General features: G+C 47.2%; 1 protein-coding gene and 1 non-coding gene across 18 annotated transcripts in view; one reads left to right on the forward strand and one right to left on the reverse strand.

Moving 5' to 3' along the window:
- PTPRT (protein tyrosine phosphatase receptor type T) overlaps window positions 1-21,480 on the reverse strand; it is a 1,085,477-nt gene that overhangs the window by 76,180 nt on the left and 987,817 nt on the right. For 13 of the 17 annotated variants that reach the window (XM_078057227.1, XM_078057222.1, XM_078057225.1 and 10 more), the window contains 2 exons: window positions 20,449-20,639; window positions 3,088-3,175 (listed from right to left, as the gene is read on the reverse strand). In XM_078057227.1, coding sequence (XP_077913353.1) covers window positions 3,088-3,175; window positions 20,449-20,639 — 279 coding nt within the window. The remainder of the gene's footprint in view (window positions 1-3,087; window positions 3,176-20,448; window positions 20,640-21,480) is intronic. The other 4 variants (XM_078057226.1, XM_078057220.1, XM_078057224.1 and 1 more) reach the window with 1 other exon arrangement.
- Window positions 10,911-11,003, forward strand: LOC118529052 (small nucleolar RNA SNORA17). The gene has a single exon (XR_004913928.1). It is a non-coding gene; the product is annotated as a small nucleolar RNA SNORA17 (small nucleolar RNA).

The following is a 21,480-nucleotide window of genomic DNA, read 5'->3' on the forward strand; positions in this document are numbered from 1 at the left end:
GGGTGGGATGCATGCTGACAGCGTCTTCTGCACCCCAGCAATGGAGTTCAATCCCCTTCATTGTTTTCCTTGCTACTTGGAATCCTGCCTTCCAAGACGCAGCTCTCACACGGGAGAGGATGGTTCTCTTCCGGCCCTTTCCTGTGTCCTGTCTCTCTGCCCTGACTCAGGCTCAGTAGCTTCTTCCTACTGGCAAATCTTTGTGCCCCCTGTCATCCTGCTCCAGCTTACCTCCCTCCATGCTTCCTGAATATTCTCTCCTTTATTTGAGAAGCCAGAAGGGAGAGGTCCATGGCTGAAGTCCTTCGGGGTCTTGCAGAGAGTCTGCTTTCCAACATTAAGTTCCTATTTACTGAGCCCCAACCATATGCCAGGTTTGGGGACACAGAAGTACAGTCATCTTCTTGCTGTCACAGAGCATCTATTCCAGTGAGGAAAACAGGCAGTCAACAGATAGTCATCTAAATGCCTCTCAAATCACAATGATGACGAGGGTTAAGGAGAAGACATGCATTGTGCCCAAGGAGTGAATAATGAGGTTTTGACCAAATTCGAAGGGCCTGAGGAATTCCCTGAAGAAGTGATGACCAAGAAGGATCTGAAGAATAAGTAGAACTTAGCAGAGCAAAGTGAGGCGGGAAGGGCACTTTGATAGAGTACACAGAGTGTGCAAAGGCCCTGTGGCATGAGTGAGCACAGAAAGCTCAAGGGACTGAATGAAGATCAGTGTGGCTTAATTGAGGAAACTGGGATGGAGAGGACACGATATGAAATGGGAGTGGAGAGGTGGCTGAGGGCCTTTGGATAAGGAGTGCTTAGAAATGCAGGAAAGCCATTTGAAGGGCTTTCAATAGGAAAATGACACGATCCAATTCCCATTTTGAGGATGTCCCTCTGGCTTCTGTCAGAGATCAGATAGGTGGAATTTGGGGGTCAGATTAGATGTGCAGCAGTAGGAAGAAGCCTGGGCGGAGTCCAGGTGAGAGCTGACAATGGCTCGGGCAAAGGTCCTGGGTGCCAAGGATGAGCAGGGAAGTCTGAAGACAGACAGCTTGGTGTGGCTTTTCATCCTTAGCCCCCACAGGCTTTTGCGTGGATACCTGGCCCAGGCTGGATATCCTTGTCTCTCAGGGAGGCAAAGGCTCTTCACTGTGCTCTAGTCATTTATCTTTTCTTATCTGCGCAACGCCCCGGGAGGAAGACATCATTGTACCCAATTTACAGAGAGACGACTAAGGTTTGGTGTGATCACCTAAGGTCTCACAGCCTATAATTTAGTGGCCCCTCTCTAAACCCACAATCTGAAAGGGGGAGCGGACAAGTGGCCAGATATTTTCGGGAATGGTATGCACAGTGCTCGAGCAGAGGATGGTCAGAGTGAGCAGCTACCTGTGCCCAGCGCAGGAGCTCCGTGGGAGCAGAGACTGAGGGTCCAGCACAGGGCCTGGCTCAACGGAGGCCCACGAGTTATGGGTCTTAATAACACACTTCCTGATTGTTCGAGCATCTCTTTCCAACGCTTCACTTGCAATAAATCTTGCTGCCTGCATTACTGTCTTCCAAGAGACAAATTATAAATGTTTTCTGATTAGTTCTACCATTCATAGCCCATTCCTAAATCAGCACAGGAAACAGCTAAGCTAAAACTTCTGCCTCTTTCTTCCTTTGCAAGCTGCCTGTATCTTATGTTTTCTTCCTCCAAGTTTTTTTCTTAGGCAATGTCTAGACAGTTAAACAAAACAAAACACTGAACTGTGCTAGAAATAATTTGTTATTCAAGGTCTTTTTTTTCCCTCTGTTTTTGGCTAGACGGGGTAATCCTGAGAGCTGAGACCAGAAATGCAATGCACACAATTGGTGAGATGTCAAAAGGTCCAGGTTGAGTACACCATGGCAGACAAAGGCTGTTGTCAACTCCGTTCTAATCAGACCATGCACTCAACATTTTGTATGAGGTAACTTTGTCCTCTCTGTATTTATGCTGCTTTGAAGGCTGTACATACCAATATTTGGCAGTGATGATACCGTGTGACCTACGCCTCTCTCCCTGCCTCATCATCTAGCACTGAATATTATGCACAGTCACACACAAATGTTGGCACTGTCCTCGTTCAGGCCTCATTGTCCCTCGCTGGGACCACTGCAGTAGCCTCCTGACTGGTCCCTCTGCCTCCGGTCTCTCACACTCTAATCCACCCTCCCGATCAGCTACCCTAGTGATCTTTCAAAACTGGACATCTGATCATGCCCATCCCACCAACCCAGCTTATCCCATGTCCCCAGATGGGTATTCAGTGATTTCTGGTTAAAAGAAGGTGGAATTGGGGTGCCTGAGTGGCTCAGTCATTAAGCGTCTGCCTTCGGCTCGGGTCATGATCCCAGGGTCCTGGGATAGAGCCCCGCATTGGGCTCCCTGCTCAGCGGGAAGCCTGCTTCTCCCTCTCCCACTCCCCCTGCTTGTGTTCCCTCTCTCGCTGTGTCTCTCTCTGTCAAATAAATAAATAAAATCTTTAAAAAAATAAAAGGTGGAATTATATATCTGTACTGATCTTCAGTGACCACGAGAAACTAACTCTATGGCTAAGAGTAATGGTGCCAAGCACTGGGCAAAGGTTCATGTACCTTTTTAAAATAACCCTGTCTTTGTTGTTTGTGTCATTTCCGAGGGAAGAAACTGAAGCTTAGAGAGGTCAGGTAACTTGCCCAGGGCCCCATAGCTGGGATGGAAGCCCAGGCAGTCTGACTCCACAGGGCTCAAACCGCTCCGCTTCACTGCCTTCATCAAACCACGTATGAGCGGTGATTACAGGAATGTTAAAGCTCGTTGTCGAGCAAAAGGCAATGACCTTGCATGCCTCCCCAATCTCTGTACAAAACATGTTTTCCTCCTGCAGGCTCGGGGCCACCAAGTGTCTTGGCCAACGCAGGGCCTGCGTGGCAGACACTCACCTTACAACAGCCACCCCCCTAGCAGTGGGGGCCGGCAGAAGTCATGATGCCTTAAACCCTGCCCCTTGTGTGACCAGAGTTGCCTTGGGCTCCTCTGGGCCCTGAGCTGGCTGCTCCCCAAAACCTCAGGGCTCTTACAGGAGATGATGTTTCCGTATCGGTTCTTATTGCGGTTTTCATCCTCTTTGGCTGTGTCCCACGAAGCTGTCTGCCCCTCTGGTAAGGCCTAAAAGAGGAAGAATAGAGTGGTTAGAACGGCCTGAGATAGGGGCTTTCTCCAAGTGTAGATGAGCCGGGGGGTGGTGGGGAGGATCAGATCCACTGGGATGGGTCACTCAGTATAAAGGGCTCCGTGTTCTTGGATGTGGCCTGGGGAGAACGTAGACTTGGCCCCTTCGTGGACTTATCCACTCATTCATTGACTCATATGTCATTGATGCCTTCTGTGTGTCCAGAGTCCAAATCTGGCCCAGTACGGGACCTATTTGCTCATTAACTCATTCATTCATTCGACGGGTATTTATTGAGTCCCTAATACGTATTTGACGCTGTGGTAGGTACTCAGGATACAGAGAAATAGGCAAAGTCCCCTTTGAGCTTCCAGTCAACTGGGCGACGCCGCAAGTAAAAGAGCAAACATATATAATTTCAGATTGTGGAAAGTGCTATGAAGAAAATTAATCAGGGAGAAGGGATAGTGATGGAGGACGAGAATTTCTTCAGATTGTACAGTCTGGGAGGGCTTCTCTGAGAAGGGAACAGTTAACCTAACTCCTTAATCATGTGAAAAAGCCAGTTGTGCCAAAAGCAGGACGTGCTTTCCAGGCAGAGGGAAAAGCAGGTGCAAAAGAGGTAACGAAATGACCGTATTCAAGGGTGAGGCAGGGAGAGCAGTGGTGGGAGCATCTGGATGGGCTGGGACAGTTCAGGCTCTGTAAGGTATTGTGGTCACTGGTAACGAGTTGGATATCATTCTAAGTGAGATGGAAAGCCTTTGGAGGGTTTTGAGCAGTGCAGTTAGCTGATCTGATTTAGGTTTTACATTCTGGCTCATGTATGGGATGCAGGCTCTTAGGAGGCCTGGGGAGGAAGCAGGGAGATCAGTTAGGAAGCTGTTGCAATAGTCCAGGTAAGAGATGAGGGCACCTTGGCCCCTTTACCAGGATGGTGGCAGTAGATGTAGCGAGAAGTGATTATTTTCAGGATGTTCAGTTGAATACTGTAGATTTTGGTTCCCTCAGAAGCAGACTTGGAAACAAGGATTTGAATACGAGATCTTCTTTGGAGGCAATCCTAAGGAGCATGGGTGGGAGAGTGGGGGAAATGATACAAACACGGGAAGGAAGTCAGTCCAAGTATCTCAGTGAACAAGTCAGCACTGTGTACACCTGGGGTTTAATCTCACCGGCCCACCCCGTGTTGGGGTATTTACCCACAAATTCCCATTGACCGTTGGTTGAGGACAATGCTTAGGAAATCCCTTGGCACTTCTGCCATGCTCTGCAGGTAAGCTGTGCATATTCTCTAAGAAAGTCCTTGGGCAACAAGCCACAGGTGTTTCTAGGTGGCTGGCATTGGGTGAGCGTGCATGGGAACATGAGTGTCGAGGGGACAGGGGCAGGCCAACACATCTGCTGTAGGTGTGGACTATGAAGGAAAGAGGGATGAAGGCTGGCTCCTAGACTGTTGGCTTGAAGAAGTGAGTGGAGAGCCGTGGCATTTGCAGAGATGGAGAAGAAATACAAGGGGAGAAAGAGACTGGGGAGGCAGGAATTGCGTGTTGTGTTCTGGGCACATCGAGTGCTTAGAACAGTGCCTGGCCCTTGCTGAGTGCTGTGTGCTTCTTGCCATGTCCCACACAGTGAGAACAGTGTAGCAGGGGCCATGTTTGAGATGACTAGTCGACATCCATGCTGAGTATGAAGTTGGACATAGAAGCTCACAGTCAGAGCTGGGGGAAGGGGTGGGAGTCATCAACCCAAGAGGAGACAGACAAGTCCACAACCATGTGGAACGATTAACAGAGTTATGAGCCAAGAGCTATGGAAACACAGGGGCAGGTGAAGTTGCTTTTCTCACAGAGAACGAAGATGGGCATTCAGGGGAGCAGGAACAGCTGTAGGAAAGCTCCAGAAGCATGAAGACCTGGCCACGTTTTGATTACTGTTTCCACCCTGCACCCTGTGGTGTGGGCTGAATGCCCTGCTCATGGGCCCTGCACTGCTTCTGAGGCTGGACCTGCAATACCTTCAGTCTACACAGCTCCCTGTCTGCAGCTCAGGGGAAAGGAGCATCCACTCATCTTATTACACTGGCCTTGCCTTTTCCCATCCATCCCTTACTAGGTTCAGCCCCAATAAGCAGTCCATAAGCCAAACAGTCAGAAATTCCATCAGTGGGCTGTGTTTCATAGGCAGGCAGCACCACTGCCTGTGAAAAGCCCAGCTCATGCACAGTACCCCCTTTCTTGCTTCCAGTCTCCCATGTGTTAAGCCAACCTGGGTGGGTCTTCTAGAGAAGAGGTAGGCACGCTTTCTGTAATGGGTCAGAGACTGGGCAGCATGGGCTTTGTAGGCCAAGTACTCCGTGCTGCGGCCACTCAAACTCTGGTTGCAGAGTGAATGCAGTGACAGACAAAAGGCAAACAAATGGGCATGGCTATGTTCTGATGAAACTTTATTTACGAAAACAGGTGTTGGGTTGGATTTAGCCCGTGGATGCACTCTGCCGACCTTTTTTCTAGAAGCGTGACCATGATCCTCAACTCTGCAGTGGTTGGGTAGGTAGAACTAGTCCTCATTCTGCTACCTCGCCATTCTAGATGGAATGGAGATGGGGTGGGAGGCCCTCGCCTGAGCTGCCTGGCTCAGCTGTGTTCTCCAACCTCGCTTTCCCCAGGGTTTCAGAAGGGGGGTACTAGATTGTCTTCCCAATCTCTGCCCTAAATCTGAGTGCCACGGAGAGAGGAAAGTGCTTACTTTTCAAACGGAGGGCCTGTCTCTCCTTTTTCTCCTCGTCCTCTTCCTCCTCCTTCCTCATTACAAATGACCATTACCCTGCACCCCCCTTGCCACTTGTGTAGGGCAGCTCTTGATTGCAAATGGTTCTTGCTTTTTGCATGTAACTCTTGGAACTCAGATTCCAGCCTGGGGCCTCATTCTCCTGGCCAGGCCCGCTAGCACCAGCTGTTGCAGACAATTGCCGGGCCCACATAGTCCTGGCTCTCCGCAATGGTGGGCTGTGACTGTCTCACAGGTAACACTGGACTTCTCAAGGTTTAAGCTCACTCTGGGGGTGGATGTTCTACCTGAAACTCTCTGTGATAAAAGCCAACTGTTCATTCCATTATATCCACCCCAAAGTGGTATGAAACCAAGAATAGGACACTCCAAATATTTTCATAATTATTTTGGGGGAAAAAATCTGTTGAGTACCTACCATGGGCTAGGGTTTCAGTTATAATTCGCTGAGAGTTTTGTTATGGCTGTACATTAGAATCATCTGAGGGAAGCTTTAAAACTCCCAAAGCCACAGCCCTATTAAGTTCAGTCAGACTCTCTGGGGATGGGACGCAGGCCGTCAGCAGGGTTTAAAGTCCCTGGGTGATTCTAATGCACAGCCACAGTTCTTGCAAATAGTGAATTTACCTGGAGAAACACTTTCCCACGAGTCTCCTCACTGGTTTCTCTTGCTTTGGTTTTGTCCCCTCCAATCCATTCTCAACTGTAATCAGAGAGATCTTTCTAAAATGTGAATAGGACCCAGTTACTCCCCTTGCCATTATCTTCAGGATAAATTCTAGTCTTTAATACAAGGTCCCTAATGACTTCACCCTACATGCCCCTCCAGCCTCATTTCTTGCCCTTATATTAATATTCCAAAGATAAGGAACTAAACGTAAGGCCCACAGACAATTTCAGGTGTTTCAAACTTCTGAGACTGACTTTATATATGCCGTTCCCTCTGCCTGAAATTCTCTTTCACCTGAGTCTGCCTGGAAGACTCCTACATACCCTTTAAAACCCATTTCAAGCATCTTCTGTTTTGTGAAAACTTCCCTGCTAACCCTCCCACCACTCCATTTCATCCCCAGCTAGTTGGTCACTTCTATTATTAGATGGACTCCTTTATATCTAATAATTTGAAAGTCTTGTCTCCCAACTTGATGATGGGCTACTCCAGGAAAAGGGCAGCATCTTATTCATGTCTGTCTCTCCAGAGCCCAATACTGGCCCGATACTTCATATGTACCTGAATCCCCTTTAGAATAAATGAATGGATTGGACAGACGGTTGAAAATATTAGTGGGTAAGGTGGCTTCTGTGCAGTCTCTTTAATCTCAGAGGTGTAAGTGACCTTGAAAATTATCTGGTTGTGTTCCCTTCCACAGTGGCCTTCTGGGCAGTGGACAAGCTGATCCATAGCATCTGCTACTTGGATACCCTCAGTGACAGAGAGCTCACTACCTCACAATGCTTCCTGTCTCACTTATGGACAGTTTGGACAGTATTTTGTTCCTCTGCCTCTATGTACTTTGCCTCTGCCCTATGCTATGGGGGACCCACAGAATTAGCATGCACCCGTGTGCTGCAACACTGCAGAAATTTGATGAAGATCGCTGTCCACCCCCAGAGTCCTTAAATGGCACAGTTTGGGAGCTGTCTCAACATCCAGACCATACCCTTCAGGAGGCACCCAGCATGCTGATATCCTTTGAAAAATCTTAAGCTAAACAAAGCAGCTGTGATAAGTGGCCCTTCTTTGGGAAACCACATGAGCCCCTGATGCAGCCGTGGGAGCCTCTGTGTCCCTGGGTGGGGCTGGGGAGAGGAGGTGTGAGCCTGGGCTGGGATGCTGTTGACCAAGGTAGAGGAGGCAAGGCCTAACAGAGCCACCTAGGAGGGAGCAGTAATGACCCCCCAGTTGGCAGACTTTGATCACATATCCATTTCCCTTTTTAGGGAGCTGCAATGTAATAGGGGATAATCTCTTGAAGGAAAAAAAAAAAATACGAAGGGGTAAAAGTATGAAAGGGAGACTCATCTCCATCTTCAAAGTGAGGCAGCCGAGGGGCATTATTTTTACATTAGCGGCTAGTTACAGTAGATTGACCAGGGAATGGCGGCGGTCATTAGGAGCTAATCACATTCTTTTCAAACCAAAATTGCCATCTCATTATATTCATCCATTATCAATCTCCGCTTTCCTCTTCTCATTTTCTTCTCCCGAGAGTGCGAGCTCTATTTTTACACTCTCCTCTGAGTGTGGAAATGTTTTCTACTCTTCAACAGTGTTGCTTTTCTAAGGCAATCATTTGTGGATGTCCTAAAGGATGCATTTGGGGATGTCCTCATCCCTGGGGGTCTGAGCTGTGGTATTCATAGAATCCTCAAAAGTCAGACCTGGAAGGATCTTCTGAGAAAACCACTGCGTCACTATAGAGTTTGACAAAGTGAGGTCTAGAAACAGGCAATGACTTGCCTAAGAACACAAGCTGAGTGAATCCATCTTCCTTCTGCTCCTCCTCCCTCCTTCCCGCCCTCCCTCTCTCCCTCCCTTCCATGGCGACTATCTGGGTGCTAGGCACTGTGTTAGGTCCTAGAAATAATAGCAATGGACGTGGCACACAAGATCTCAGGAACTTAGTTCCAGTTGTGGGAAGGTGCAAACAATAAATAGACAAGATAATTACTGTTTATAAACCAGTATATCCCAGTGCTGTAAAGGCAATAAATAAGGTGTCAGCATAGACAATGCGTGGGAACAAGGGACTACTTCAGGTAGAGTGGACTGCACAGGACCTTTTGAAAAGGTGACATTTGAGAAGGAAAGCGGTAGTTGGCCTGGCACCCACAGCCGGACCCCGTGTCTTACTGTTGAACATAAACAATCTCACAGAATGCCAACATCAGACGAGGCTCCTCTGAGACCAGGATGGGGCAAGGCATAAACATGACCACTGCGTAGTCCTAACTAAACACAGAAACAGTATGAATATTGTCCAAGCCAAAAAAAATATGACCAAACCTCCCCCTATCCTGGCTAAGAGGAGTGACCACTGTTCCTTTGCCACTTACAGCTTTAGCCTCTGTCCGGTGTCCCCTTATTAGAGCTAGCTTCATTAAGGGGACCTTACCACTGCCTAATGATGCCCATTCCAGAACAAAGCCCCATATCACCCAACATAGCCCACAGCCTCGGAGCCCCTTCTCACGTCCTCTTCCTGAGATGCCCTGCAGTATTTAAACCTGGCTTGCTCCACTCCAGGTGTGCTCCTACGTGTTTCTCATTGACGCATTTGGGCTGAACACTAAATGATGAGCAGAAGCCAGCCACGGCAAGAGCTGGGGGAAGAATATTCCAGGGCTGAGAGAAGAGCAAGTGCAGAGGTGCTGAGGTGGAATGAGCTCCGTGTGTTCTGGAGCTTGAAGTGGGGGTGCTCTCTGGGGTCTAGAGAATAAGAGCAAGCAAGCGACGCATAATGTGGGTGGGGAGGGTGTGGTGAGCAGTGGCAGTTGGTGAACCACCACGAAGAATATGAGTTTTATTCTACGTCAGTGAACATGCTTTGGACGTGCTTTCAGATGAGGAGGCTGAGCCAGTACTAGCAGCATGGTAAGTGGCTTGGAGCTCTTGCCTCGTGAACCCTCCCTTCATCCTTGCTGCCAGGGTTCACAGACTTGAGGATAAAACTCTGATCTGGTGCCTAGTCCAGACTAACCCTCCCTGTGACTGCGACCCACCCATTCACCCATCCAGCCTCGCTCCCAGCCACGGAGCTCAGTAAGCCAGACACTCCATGTACCTAGAGAGACCCCGGTGGGGGTCACAGGCTTTTCAGGCCCTGCTGTGCTGAGTCAGTCCATAGGACTGTGCAGCCTCCCTCAGTTTCCCCACTTACTACTTTAGTTCCCTACTCTAACCCAGAATTGCTCCTGATGCTTAGCTGCTTCCTTCGACCTGTTGGTTTGGCTCTCCTGAGGAGGGTCCTTTCTGAAGCTTGCCATCCTTCTTTGCACACTCTTCTTTGTACCTAAGCCTCTTTCACTTGTGCCCAAATAGTGAAACATCAGAACACAGAGCTTCGAAGAGCGACGCACCTACAGTCCAAGGCTGAGAGCGTCCTAGTCCATTTCATTTCCCTGTTCACCCCCTATCCTCGGCCGATTCTGCCAGTTATGATGCCCCTCATACTTCCTTTCGTTTGACTGTATCCTTGGGGACAATTGGATATGATACGCCCTGGGGTGCAGCACAACCAGGCCCAGGGAAGGCTGACCAGGCACTTCCTGGCCACTGCCTCAGGGCACAGCCGAGGGCTACTTCCTCCATGAGCAGTCCTGCCCGCCAGGACTTCCCCATGACCCTGCCCACCTCGGCATTCTCTCGAGGCAGGCAAGACTCCAGAGAGTCCCCACCAAGGAGGCACTCTGTCCCCTGGGTCTTTCATTCATTTTCCTTGTCAAGAATACCTCTTGCCCGGGGGAGAAGAACCATGAGAGACGATGGACTCTGAAAAACAAACTTAGGGTTCTAGAGGGGAGGGGGGTGGGAGGATGGGTTAGCCTGGTGATGGGTATTGAGGAGGGCACGTTCTGCATGGAGCACTGGGTGTTATGCACAAACAATGAATCATGGAACACTATATCTAAAACTAATGATGTAATGTATGGGGATTAACATAACAATAATAAAAAATTAAAAAAAAAAAAAAAAAAAGAATACCTCTTGCCCACCAACGGTGCCTATGAGTCAGGGAAAAGGCAGGGCTTTGCAAAAGGCAGACTAGACTAGAGAGGGGATATTTTGTCACTCCAAGGCTCAATGGACTTTTCTGGAAATTAAGTCAATAAAACGCCCTTCCCAGCCCTGCCTGTTTCTGAGCCTGGCCTGCAGGCTGGGTGGGGGGTGGGGACAGCTGCTCTGCGGACGCTGGGCCTGCTCACTCCCGATCCAGCTGCTGTACCTGAGACGTGGAGGCACAGAGGAAGTGGCTATTTCTATGCTCAGCGCTCAAAATAGTGAGCACTGAGAATGGTTTATAGCCTACTACGCTAAAAAGAAAAAAAATGCACCCTTCAGGTTAGGGGTGGGGCAAGGGTTTGACGTTATAGGGCAGCGTGGGGAATTTTTTGCCGATGGAACTCTTACGTTTCTTGGGGTTTATGTGATTCTATGCATTTGTTAAAACTTATGGAACTGTATACCTCTGCCCCCCCCAATGGATCTGATAGCATGTAAATTAAAAAAAAATGAAAAACAAATACACCCCATGGAGTTTGGTGATGATTAGTGACTACCCGAGTAACTGTGGTGGGCTCCTCACCCCGTGCCTAGTGCACAGGTGTTTGGAAGCTCTTCCATCCCAGTCTTGCCTAAGGATGTGCTCTCGAGCACCTGTGGCTTACTTCTGGAATTCACTTTCTGCCTCCCCTTGATCACAAACATCCAATTTATTGTCGTAAGACCAAAGATGGGGGCTCCTTGCCACATCCACCCTGGTTTCCCTTGACCAAAGGGCTCTCTCGGATATAGGATTTTCATTTTAATACTGGGGCCATCCCGGACAAACCAGGACAAATCATTCACCCTAGAAACAGGTAAGACTGAGTATTCAAGAAATGAGAGTTTCGTGGAGCTGTTGGAAGCTAAAGTTCTGGTCTTCACGGAGGTCCATGAGTTCAGTCAGCACCCACATTTCCTGAAGTCCATGGCTAGCTGGTGGATGGGAAGGGCCACTGTGGACAGCTGTGTTGGTTGTGCACAATGCAAGAGCGCCATGTCTGAGGGAGCATCACACATCTGGTAGACACGATACATTTCTGTATATATTACAAACAAGCATCTCGAGACAGGTGCGCCTTTTGCTCTTTCACCCTAAGGAGCTGTAGGAGCTCATGATGGCCCCGGCAGAGCCCAAGCTTGCAACAAACGCCTCTTTCTGTGCTGAAAAGCCCATGCCTTAGGGATTATAAATGTGGATCGAGAAGGCAGGAGAGGATGACTAATGACATCTACTCAGAGTGGCATCAGGAGAGCAAATATTATTGCGACCATGTCACTAAACAGACGGTAATTTATGAGCTCTGCTGGGGAAGCTGAGTAGAAAATCAGCAGCGAAATGGGGGATTTGTCTGTGACAGGAGCTCTGATCAAGGTGGAAGAGTTGAGGGCGTGTCTGTGTGTAGAGTCACAGAGCACTGTTTAAAAAGCCCCCATTAAAAGCTACAAGGTTTCTTTTAAAAACAAATTTTAGGACCATGGTTCTCAAATTTTGGTAGGCATTCAAATTTCCTAGGCAATTTAGTCAAATGCAGAGGCCTGGGCCCTGTCCCGTGTCAATGAACCTGCATCTTAATGTTCTTTCCTAACTTTCCAGGCGATTCTGACACATGTCACAGTTTGAGAACCACTGTCTTAGGCAGTAAGGTAAATGGAAACAGCAGATTCCTGGGGAAGAGTCAACTTAAATTTTAAGGCAGATACTCAGTGCTCCTACAGAGACAGCCCAGAGATGTGAGAGTCTTTCTATGTTGGTGTCTTTCTTTAAGAAATACTGCCTTTTTCTCTCTCTCAACAAATAAAATCTTAAAAAAAGGTCGGGGGGCAGTCTGCTTCTCTCTCTGCCTTTCCTCCTGGCTTGTGCTTTCTTGCTCACTCTCTATCTCTCAAGTAAATAAATAAAATCTTAAAAAAAGACATACTGCCTTTTTTTTTTTTTAACCTGGATAGAACTATTCTTAATCACAAAGATTTTTGCCAGCACTTTGTAATTCAATGAAGTTGATATTTAGTATTTATATATTATTTTGCAGATGGTTGGGAGAAGAGAAAGGAATAAGATTCTGCCTCTGCCCTCATGAAGCCTACTGTCTCCTGGGGAAGCTCACACAAGGGTACCTCTTTTCCTCCCAGCTCTGAGCCCATGATCTGGGGAATGCCTGCATCCCATTCTAGGCTACTGACTTGTGGTCCCCTCCATATACCGTCTCCGTCTTTGTGCATGAGCTTCTGGGCGGCTGTCTCTGGGCCAACAGCTCTTTCTTGAAACAAAGTCAGCCAGAGTGAAGGGAGGGATATTAAAAGCCATCACTATCGCCTTGTTAACTTTGTCCAGGAAAATGGCAAGAGGTGCAAAATTCCTCTTTATCTCCCCAACTGGTTTCATTTTTATTTCTCTTTTCATGGGCAGGAATCTTTGTTTCTCTTCCAAGAAGTGGTTCGCAACATTTCAATTCTTTCATGTTTCCAAGCCCCTGCACATGGTTCCCTCGGCCACACATGCTTTTCCTCCACTCAGCCTTCTTCTACTTTTCTTCAACTCAGTATCTCATCTTTTGTGAAGATTCTGATTGATCTTGGCAGTAATAACTGACAAAAAGCAAAAATAAACACCACCACATTCATCCTGGGCTGGCCTTACCCATGTGCTGCAAAGCATTTTAAACTGGGGTTTGTTATGTAAGTACAAGGTGTAGTAAGACCATGATCTTCCTTTAAAGTAGGGTCTTCAATTCCTTTATTGAGCTTTCTAAGTATCTCCGGGGCTCCAAATAGTGCAAGGTAGACAGTAGGCACTCAGTAAGGGTTTCTGTGCAAATGAAGTAGAAGCATATACTATTAGGCTGCAGGAGTCCACCCTATGCAGTCAAGTATTTCACAGGAGGTAATATGGGGACCCAGGGATGGAAGAGTCTTGGCTAAGACCACCCAGCATATCAGAACAGATCGAAAACCAAGTCTTGACTCTTGGTCGAGGGATTTTTCTCTGGTACCATCTGGAAATTACTCACTTGTTTATGGAGGGCTCTCATATCAAATGCAGAAAATACTGTTTGTTGGATCACAATTATAAGTAGAAAATAAAAATAAGCTCAAAGGAAAACACTGAGTTAATAGTCTCGCCTACATGAGCTTTTTCCTGCTAGAAAATCTTTCAAGTCCAAACCCACATGGTTTACTGATGTCTTTGGGCCACCCTCTGGAAATGGCTCATTTTCTCCTTATTTTAACCCACAGGGAGTGGAGTGAAATGAGCAGGTGGAGTCCAAGTCTTCCCGTTTTGGTCACTGTGAGTCCCCAGAGTTGGAGAACAGCCATGGTTTCCCCTTTCATGACTGGGGCACCTGCTGCTAATTCCCCAGCCCCTCCCCAGAATCACTTTCACTCAAAAATTAAGGAAAGGGACCAGAATCTCTTAGGAGTCACCTGCCAGTGGGATGCTCTGTGACTAACCTTATCAACTGAGGAGCGAAAAAGTTGTGGGAGAAACAGAAGGTCTACTCTGCCTCTGCTCAGGAGGCTCTGAGCAGAGAAGGGGGCACTGGGGTGTGGAGACCCCCCATTCGAAGGCTGTCTGCCACTAGCACCCACAGATGACTAGGAGAAACATGGCAACACTAGATGAAGCCAGTGTTGATGAAGCCAGACATGCATGCAGCATGTCTGTCCAGAGCTGGAGAATGAACAAATGTTTGCTCTTCATTAGGCTGCATCCTATTCCTCCCAGCTGTTCCTTGTTGACTTAAATAGTCTTAATGGGGCTGTAATAACCAGATACCTTCTGGTTGCCCCACTGGGCTCATCATTCATTATGGTGACAGACTGCCCGGATTGGACTGGGATTAAAATGCTTCCCTTCTCTCCATGACAAAGTCACCTCCTCCTGTTGTTTCGCATCTTCTTTGAGCCTGCTACTCTTCTGACCATGATGATGCCTGGGCTTACCAGGCTCACAGACAACCCCTCTCTCCAGCCAACATCTCCTAGCATGTTGGCAGGCTAGGGTTTTTGTTTTGCAACTGGGGAAGGTGGGAGAATCTGGGCTGGGAGAAATAGGACAGGGAGAAGGGAAGACTCTGCAGTCCAAGATCATGTGCAGAAGCCTCTTAGCTTCAATGTGGCTGGGTTCCATCGCCTCTGTGAGGGGATGTCACATGCCCCATGGCATCAGATGTGACCAGCAGCAAGTAGAGTAGGTGAGGTGATGGGTCTGGGGGCACAGGCAGGACATGCACTGGGGACTCCATGGGTCTCCTTAGACCAGTGTCCCTTAACCTTGAAAGTACATTATAGTTACCAGGAGGGCTTAGAAAATACAGATCTCTGGATCTCACCTCCAGGAATTCTGATTTAATTGGTCTGAAGAACAACTTGGGCATTGGTGTTTTTAAAATTTCCCTACGTAATTCTAATGTGTGGCCGAGACTGAAAACCTCCAGGCCTCATATTTGTATGGGAGGTGCAGTTAATTTGCCTTAGGTCTCCTTGAGTTTCTGGGAACCCAGGGTCCCTGGTCAATCATGGTTGCTAGGACTTGAGATGTAACTATGGAGGGCAGACCCAGAAAGGGGTCCAGTGGGACTATCAATAGGAGGGAGATCCAGCTGGCCTGGACAATTAGTTCCTACCTAGGCTCACAAAATATGTGGGACATAAGCATTTTTTAGATCACTTGGACCAATCCCTTTTCCCTCATTGCATAAATATGGAAATGGAGACCCAGAAAGGAGAATGACCTGCCCAAGGTCACCCAGATACTTAATGAAAGAGACAGGACTTGAATCCAGGTGTTTTGACTATTAACTCAGAACGATTCATACATGAATTCAAGTCATTGAACTTAAAATATATATATTGAGAGACTCAAGTTTACATGCCAAAGAGCATGAGCTGATTTTATGTCTCTACCTGAGAGAATGTGTGTGGGCTTGTCTGGGCTCTGGGCCCAGTCTTCTGGTTTGAGCAATTCCATCTTTTCCTTCAATTAGTGTCCTCGTCACCTACCCGCCTACCTGCCCCTGGTCTCCCTGCTCTGATCTATGCCAGACAATTAAATCTAAAATGCTAATTCAACTTTAAAAAAATGCTGCTCCCTTCCATGGTTCCGCATGACCCCTAGAATAAAATCCAAATTCCTTAGCCTGACAAATGTCCCTTTGCTTCCCTACCCCAGCCCACTCCTTCTGACAATTCCAGCCCCATCTCCCTCCATGCTTTGTGCAACAAACATAGTTTGTGTGCCACACTGCTTCTGGTTCTCTTCACTCAACCTGCCATGTATATCTCCATGCTGTAGCCTGGTCTAGTCCCTCTGCCCAGAACACCCTTCTTTGCTTTCATCTGATTATTCCTATTTCTCAAGCTTTGGTTTAGGCTTTATGTCTTCCAGAAAGCCAGTGGCCATCCATCCCCAGGTTAGGATGAATGCATGCCACTCCCAAGGGTTCCCATAGCACTTGACTGTGACATTTTGCCAAGATATTGAAGTGATCAGCTTATATGCCTGTGTCTAAGAATATGCTCTAAATTCTCCCAGAAGGCTAGGGCTCTATCTCTTCTCAGTTCCTAGAGCCTAGTACAACATCTGGTCTATGGAGAGTACTCACACATTGAGTTGAAATTCCACAAGGCTCAGTCCTTGGTTATCACCTCTGTCGATGCTCACTTGCTTCATGACTTTGAGCAGTCTTATGGCTTTAATATCATCTATATGACAGTAAGTCCTGAAGTTTTCTCCCCAACTCAGTCTTCTTTCTCAAATACCAGACTCATATATCCAACTACCTACTATCCCTCTCCACTATCAAGTCTAATAGACATCTCAAACTCAGTTCAAAATTGAATTCCCAGTTGTTCCATTGGCCCCAAGTCTGTTCTCCCCATGGTTTCCCCATATCCGTTAGTGATAACCCCATCCTTCCAGTGGCTCAGATAATAGCCCTGGAATCACTCTGGATTCCTCTCTTTCTTTCACATGCCATGCCAATGTACTAGGAAATCCTGTTGGTTCTATCTGTAAGATATATTCAGAATCCAACCATTTCTCACCACCTCCATTGCCACACCTTGATTGTGTCACCTTTGTCTCTCACCTGGGTTACTGCCATGGCCTCTTAACTGGTCTCCCTGATTTTACTCATGCCTTCCTATGTCTCTTCTCAACACAGTAGCTAGAAGGAGTATTGCAAAATAATGTCAGATGGTTATTTGTCTTCTCAAATTTCTGCAGTGGCTTTCCATTTCATTCAGAGTAAAAGCCAAAGGCACTACGTGGTCAGATCCCCCTTTACTTCTCCAATGTCATCTTATATTACTCTACTCATGTCACTCTTGGCCTCCTTGTACTCCCCTGATCTGGAACTTTCTTCCTCTAGATTTCTTCCACCACGTGTCTGCTCAAACCTTATCCTTTAATTAATGACTACCTTTCTACCCTATTTAATATTGGAACCCACTTACCTTATGTCCCTGGAACATACCATCTCCCTTCCTTTCTCCACCCTTTCTTTTTCCATGGTACTTGTGGAAGATTGTATCATCTAAAGATTGTATTTTCCAATATCTCCTGTTCTGCATTCTCTTTTAGAATCTTGCAAATGCCTCTCTATCCATCAAGAGATGGAGTCTAATTCCCCTTCCTTAGACTATAGGCAGTTATTACTTGCTTATGACCAATACAATGAGGTAACAGTGATGCTTTATGATGTTCAAGTCTAGGTCACAAGGGATGATGTACTTTCTACCTTATTAGCTAACAGACTTGCCTTTGAAACTATGAGCTACCACGTAAGAAGTCCAACATCCTGAGGCTACCGTGCTGTGAGGAAGCCCAGGCCACCCGAAGAGGCCATGTGTAGGTGTTCCAGCTGGCAATCCTACTGAGATCCCAGCAGACAGCCTGCAGCAATCACTAGATATGAAAGGAAAGACACTTTCTGATGATTTCAGCCCCGGCCTTAGAGCCTTCCGTGTCAAAGTTTCAGACACCAAGGAGCAGAAGCAGACCCAGTTGTGCCATGTTCAAATTTGTGACCCACAAAATCAATGAGCACAATACATTGGTTGTTTTGTGTCGCTAAGATTTGGGGTAGTTCCTAACACAGCAAATAGTATGTTTCACTGTGTAACATACTACATGAGCGGGAGGAGGGGCAAAGGGAGAGAGAGAATGTTGAGCAGACTCCCCACTGAGCACAGAGCCCCATGTGGGACTCGACCCCTGAGATCATGACCTGAGCTGAAATCAAGAGTCAGACACTGAACCGACTGAGCCAGCCAGACGCCCCTGAGAGGTCAACTTGTCAAACCCACTCATTTGTATGAAAAAAACAAAACAAAACAAAACAAACCTGAGCAGGAGCGACAGGCAAGAAAGAACACGTAGCATGTTGGTTTGACAGTAGGACTGGAGGCCCAGGAACCTTATGTCTACAACAGAGCATAGTCTTCAAGCAGACCTGTGACTCATATGCCCATTATATAGATTCCAGACATCATGGGAGCTTTGATGATCAAAGCAACATCCAGCTCGAGTCTAGGAAAGGGGACGGGCACATTGTGGAAAGATTCCCATAAAGTAACGCTTCCCAATTAACCTCCAGTTAATCAGAAAATGTAACTAGAAGCTAAACATCCCAGTTAACTGATTAATATAATTTGAACAGATTGAACGCAAGGCTGGTCTAGTTAGCGATGTTTCTGTTTGGGGTCTAAATGATGGAACAACATGCACAGTTTTCTCTCTTACTATGTAAGTGGACTGTTGCCACGTTAGAAAGTTTAGAAAATTCAAAAAGGCACAAAAATAAATTTTAAAAATCAACCCAAATCCTATCACACAGGGATGGATACTTTCAAAAAAGATATCATTCTGGAAAGAAAAGTACTAAAGGAGTCAAATGTATTTGTATTTTTATTTTCAGATGTTAGACCACAGGTTCTAGAATAGTGTTTCTCAGTCTTTGACTATTTGTTCCCCTTTTGGATAAGTCAGCTATCTCCCTTAATGCTATTCAAACCTTAAAACAAATGAAATAGTAGTGCTGATGACTTATTAAACCATCATGACACTGAATGTGCCTTTACCAACAGCACTTTCTCTCCTGACATTCACTCGCCAGTCAGAGCTACATAGGTGTGCATAAGCACGTGTGTATAACACTTTCAGGGGCTAGGACTATTCAACAAAACCCCTAGGAAATAAGGCCCAGGGACGGGAGGTGATGAGACAATCTCCTTCAACTATTACCTCAATTTCCTCCAAAACTTATAGACTGAGCATATGAAAAATGCTCTTTTCCTTGGACCATATTTGAAATTAAATGTACGTTCTCTTGAGCTGGTCATTACTCCTATCCATTGACATAAATGTTTTGTTCTCATAAGTGTGTCAAACATGCCCCCTGCCACCGTGTTTTATACTCTCCTAGTTTTAGGACCAGACCGGCCCCTTAGAAATCACCTTACCCAAACTCTCCACTCAACTAATAAAGAATCTCAAAACTCAGGGAGCAAAATGATATGCTAATATCACACGGTTTATTGTATTGGAATCTGGCTGTCTGGATCCCAGTTTAGCACAATTTCATGACCTCATACAGCTTGTGAAATACTGCTTTGTAAGCTTTTTCTCAGAATATAGTCTGAGAGATAAACTTAGTCTGCATTATCAAGAATTCCAAATGTGTAGAGTCTGAGTCAATGCGTTCCCATTGCACACAGTGTAACTGAAGCAAGCATATTTGGGGCACATGCTGCATGTGAAATAAAAACCCACAAAAAACTAGTACATATAACTCAGAGCCTGGCATACAGTAGATGCTCGAAAGATATTTTGGGAAGGAAGGAGGAGAGGGAGAGAGAGAGAGGAAAAGGATAATCAAAGAAAGAAATGCTTGTTTTCAGAGCTGGCTTCAGGAGGAGGCTTGCAAAATTCCTCTGGGGGCGTGAGGTGCTCTTTAGTTCAGGAAAACAACTTAATGAATTTTCCCTCCTATTTTATTTCACTCTTTGTAAAAGGTGAGGCCTAATGGGCAAGGCCTGAAACAGAAGGAGGGAGACAGAGAAAGCTGAGTTGTTCTGCATAACAGTGAGGGGAGTGTAGGAATTCTTTTCCAGGCTGCTGGGAAGAAGAAGAAGAAAAAAAGGAAGATTTTGAGGACACCACAAAGGACTTTTGGGGGGGAGTGGACAGACATGTGTCAGGAGACCAGAACCTCAGGAGGACTTCTATTCAGGTACTTCCTGTACTTTGCTGCAATCCTTCTCTTATTCCCCAAACCTCAGTAACAACCACTACTCACAAAGTCCTTTGCATTAGAGATGCTCTGGGGAGGGAGGAAAGGGATGAGCAGGGGTGAGGAGAAGGTACAGAGAGAGAGGAGACAGCAGACACCAGAGGTGATACTGACTTGGCAGGGGTGTGGGATGGGTGTTGAGCAGCAGAAGCAAGATAACAAGGCCAGAGCAGGTCTCCCAGAAATCACTGTTTTTTTTGTTTTTTTTTTTTACAATAGGTGGGATGGGGTTTGAGCCATTCTGTCTTCCTATTGCAGGAAAGTATGAATGCAAACTGATTCAGTATGTCTGGGTGGGGACTGAGATAGTGCCTCTCCAGCATGCCCCCAAGTGATGCTGATGCTGCTGGTCTGGGGACCATACCTTGAGTAGCAAGGATTTAGCATCCATAAAACCTCTGCACCCCCGTTGGTCTCTTACCTCATATTCCTCCTTGAACCCGTAGCCCTGGCCTCTCTTCATCTGGGTGATGTGCTGTAGCAGGTCAGCCACCCGGATGGCGGGCTGGAACTGGTCCCGGGGATAGCTCATCTCCACGGGGTCGCAAGCCCGGTAGGGGTGAGTCTGGATCGTGAGGGTAGGCTGGGACAGCTCCCCACGGCTGCCATCTGCTTCAAAGAGAGGGAGGCAAAACACACATCACCTATGAGAGTTTTGTCCTCTGTCCTCCCTGCCTCCCCCAGGGCGGGGGGAACTAACTCAGGACTCAGGTGATCAGGAAGCAGCAGGAAGAACAAAGACGCACTGCTTCCCTTGCATGGCTGTGGCGGTCGATTTAAAAATCAAAACAACAAACCAACCAAAGAACACATAACCCTTTGGGTTTGTTTCTATTCCAAGGGTGCGTATCGGAGCAGAGACAAAATTCCAAGTTGGCTGTCATCCTCTGTCTGTCTCAGTCCTTGACAAGGGTGGTCTTGGCTAATCCTGGCCAATCCCAGAACAAGTGAGAAGCCAGATGGCTGTTTAGGAAGGAGGATGCCAGGAAATCATCTCTGGCGCCTGCCTGCAAGTGAGGAGAGAGCCCCAGGTCTCTGGAGATCAGAGCCTCGTGTCTGCTCCTGGTCCATTTGCCTACATCCTCGAGAGGAACTGAAGCCAGTCGTGGACCCCCAACCGGTAGCAGGGACGCTAACCCTCTCAGCTGCTCTCTCCAGCTGTGGGCTCTGCAACAGCGATCGCCTTCTGCTTATGGTCTAGTTTCCCCACTGCTTAACACTCTTGATCCAGGAGTGTTGCTGAACCTACCTGTCAGGTAAGGGAGCCCAAACCTCTTCCTTTAGTCCTGCTAGCTTCTTCTCCCAGGCCTGGGTCCTATGCCCCATCTCCTTTCTCAAATCTCTCCTTGATAGGTCTATGCTCTCCTTGATAATAATTTTCATACCCACTGAGCTGTGCTGACTGGCCTCTGCTAGCTTGGCCACCCTGGAAACCATTCTGCTGGGGCTAGAT

This window comes from Halichoerus grypus, chromosome 10 (genome assembly GCF_964656455.1).
Source record: "Halichoerus grypus chromosome 10, mHalGry1.hap1.1, whole genome shotgun sequence".
Classification (NCBI taxonomy): Eukaryota; Metazoa; Chordata; class Mammalia; order Carnivora; family Phocidae; genus Halichoerus; species Halichoerus grypus.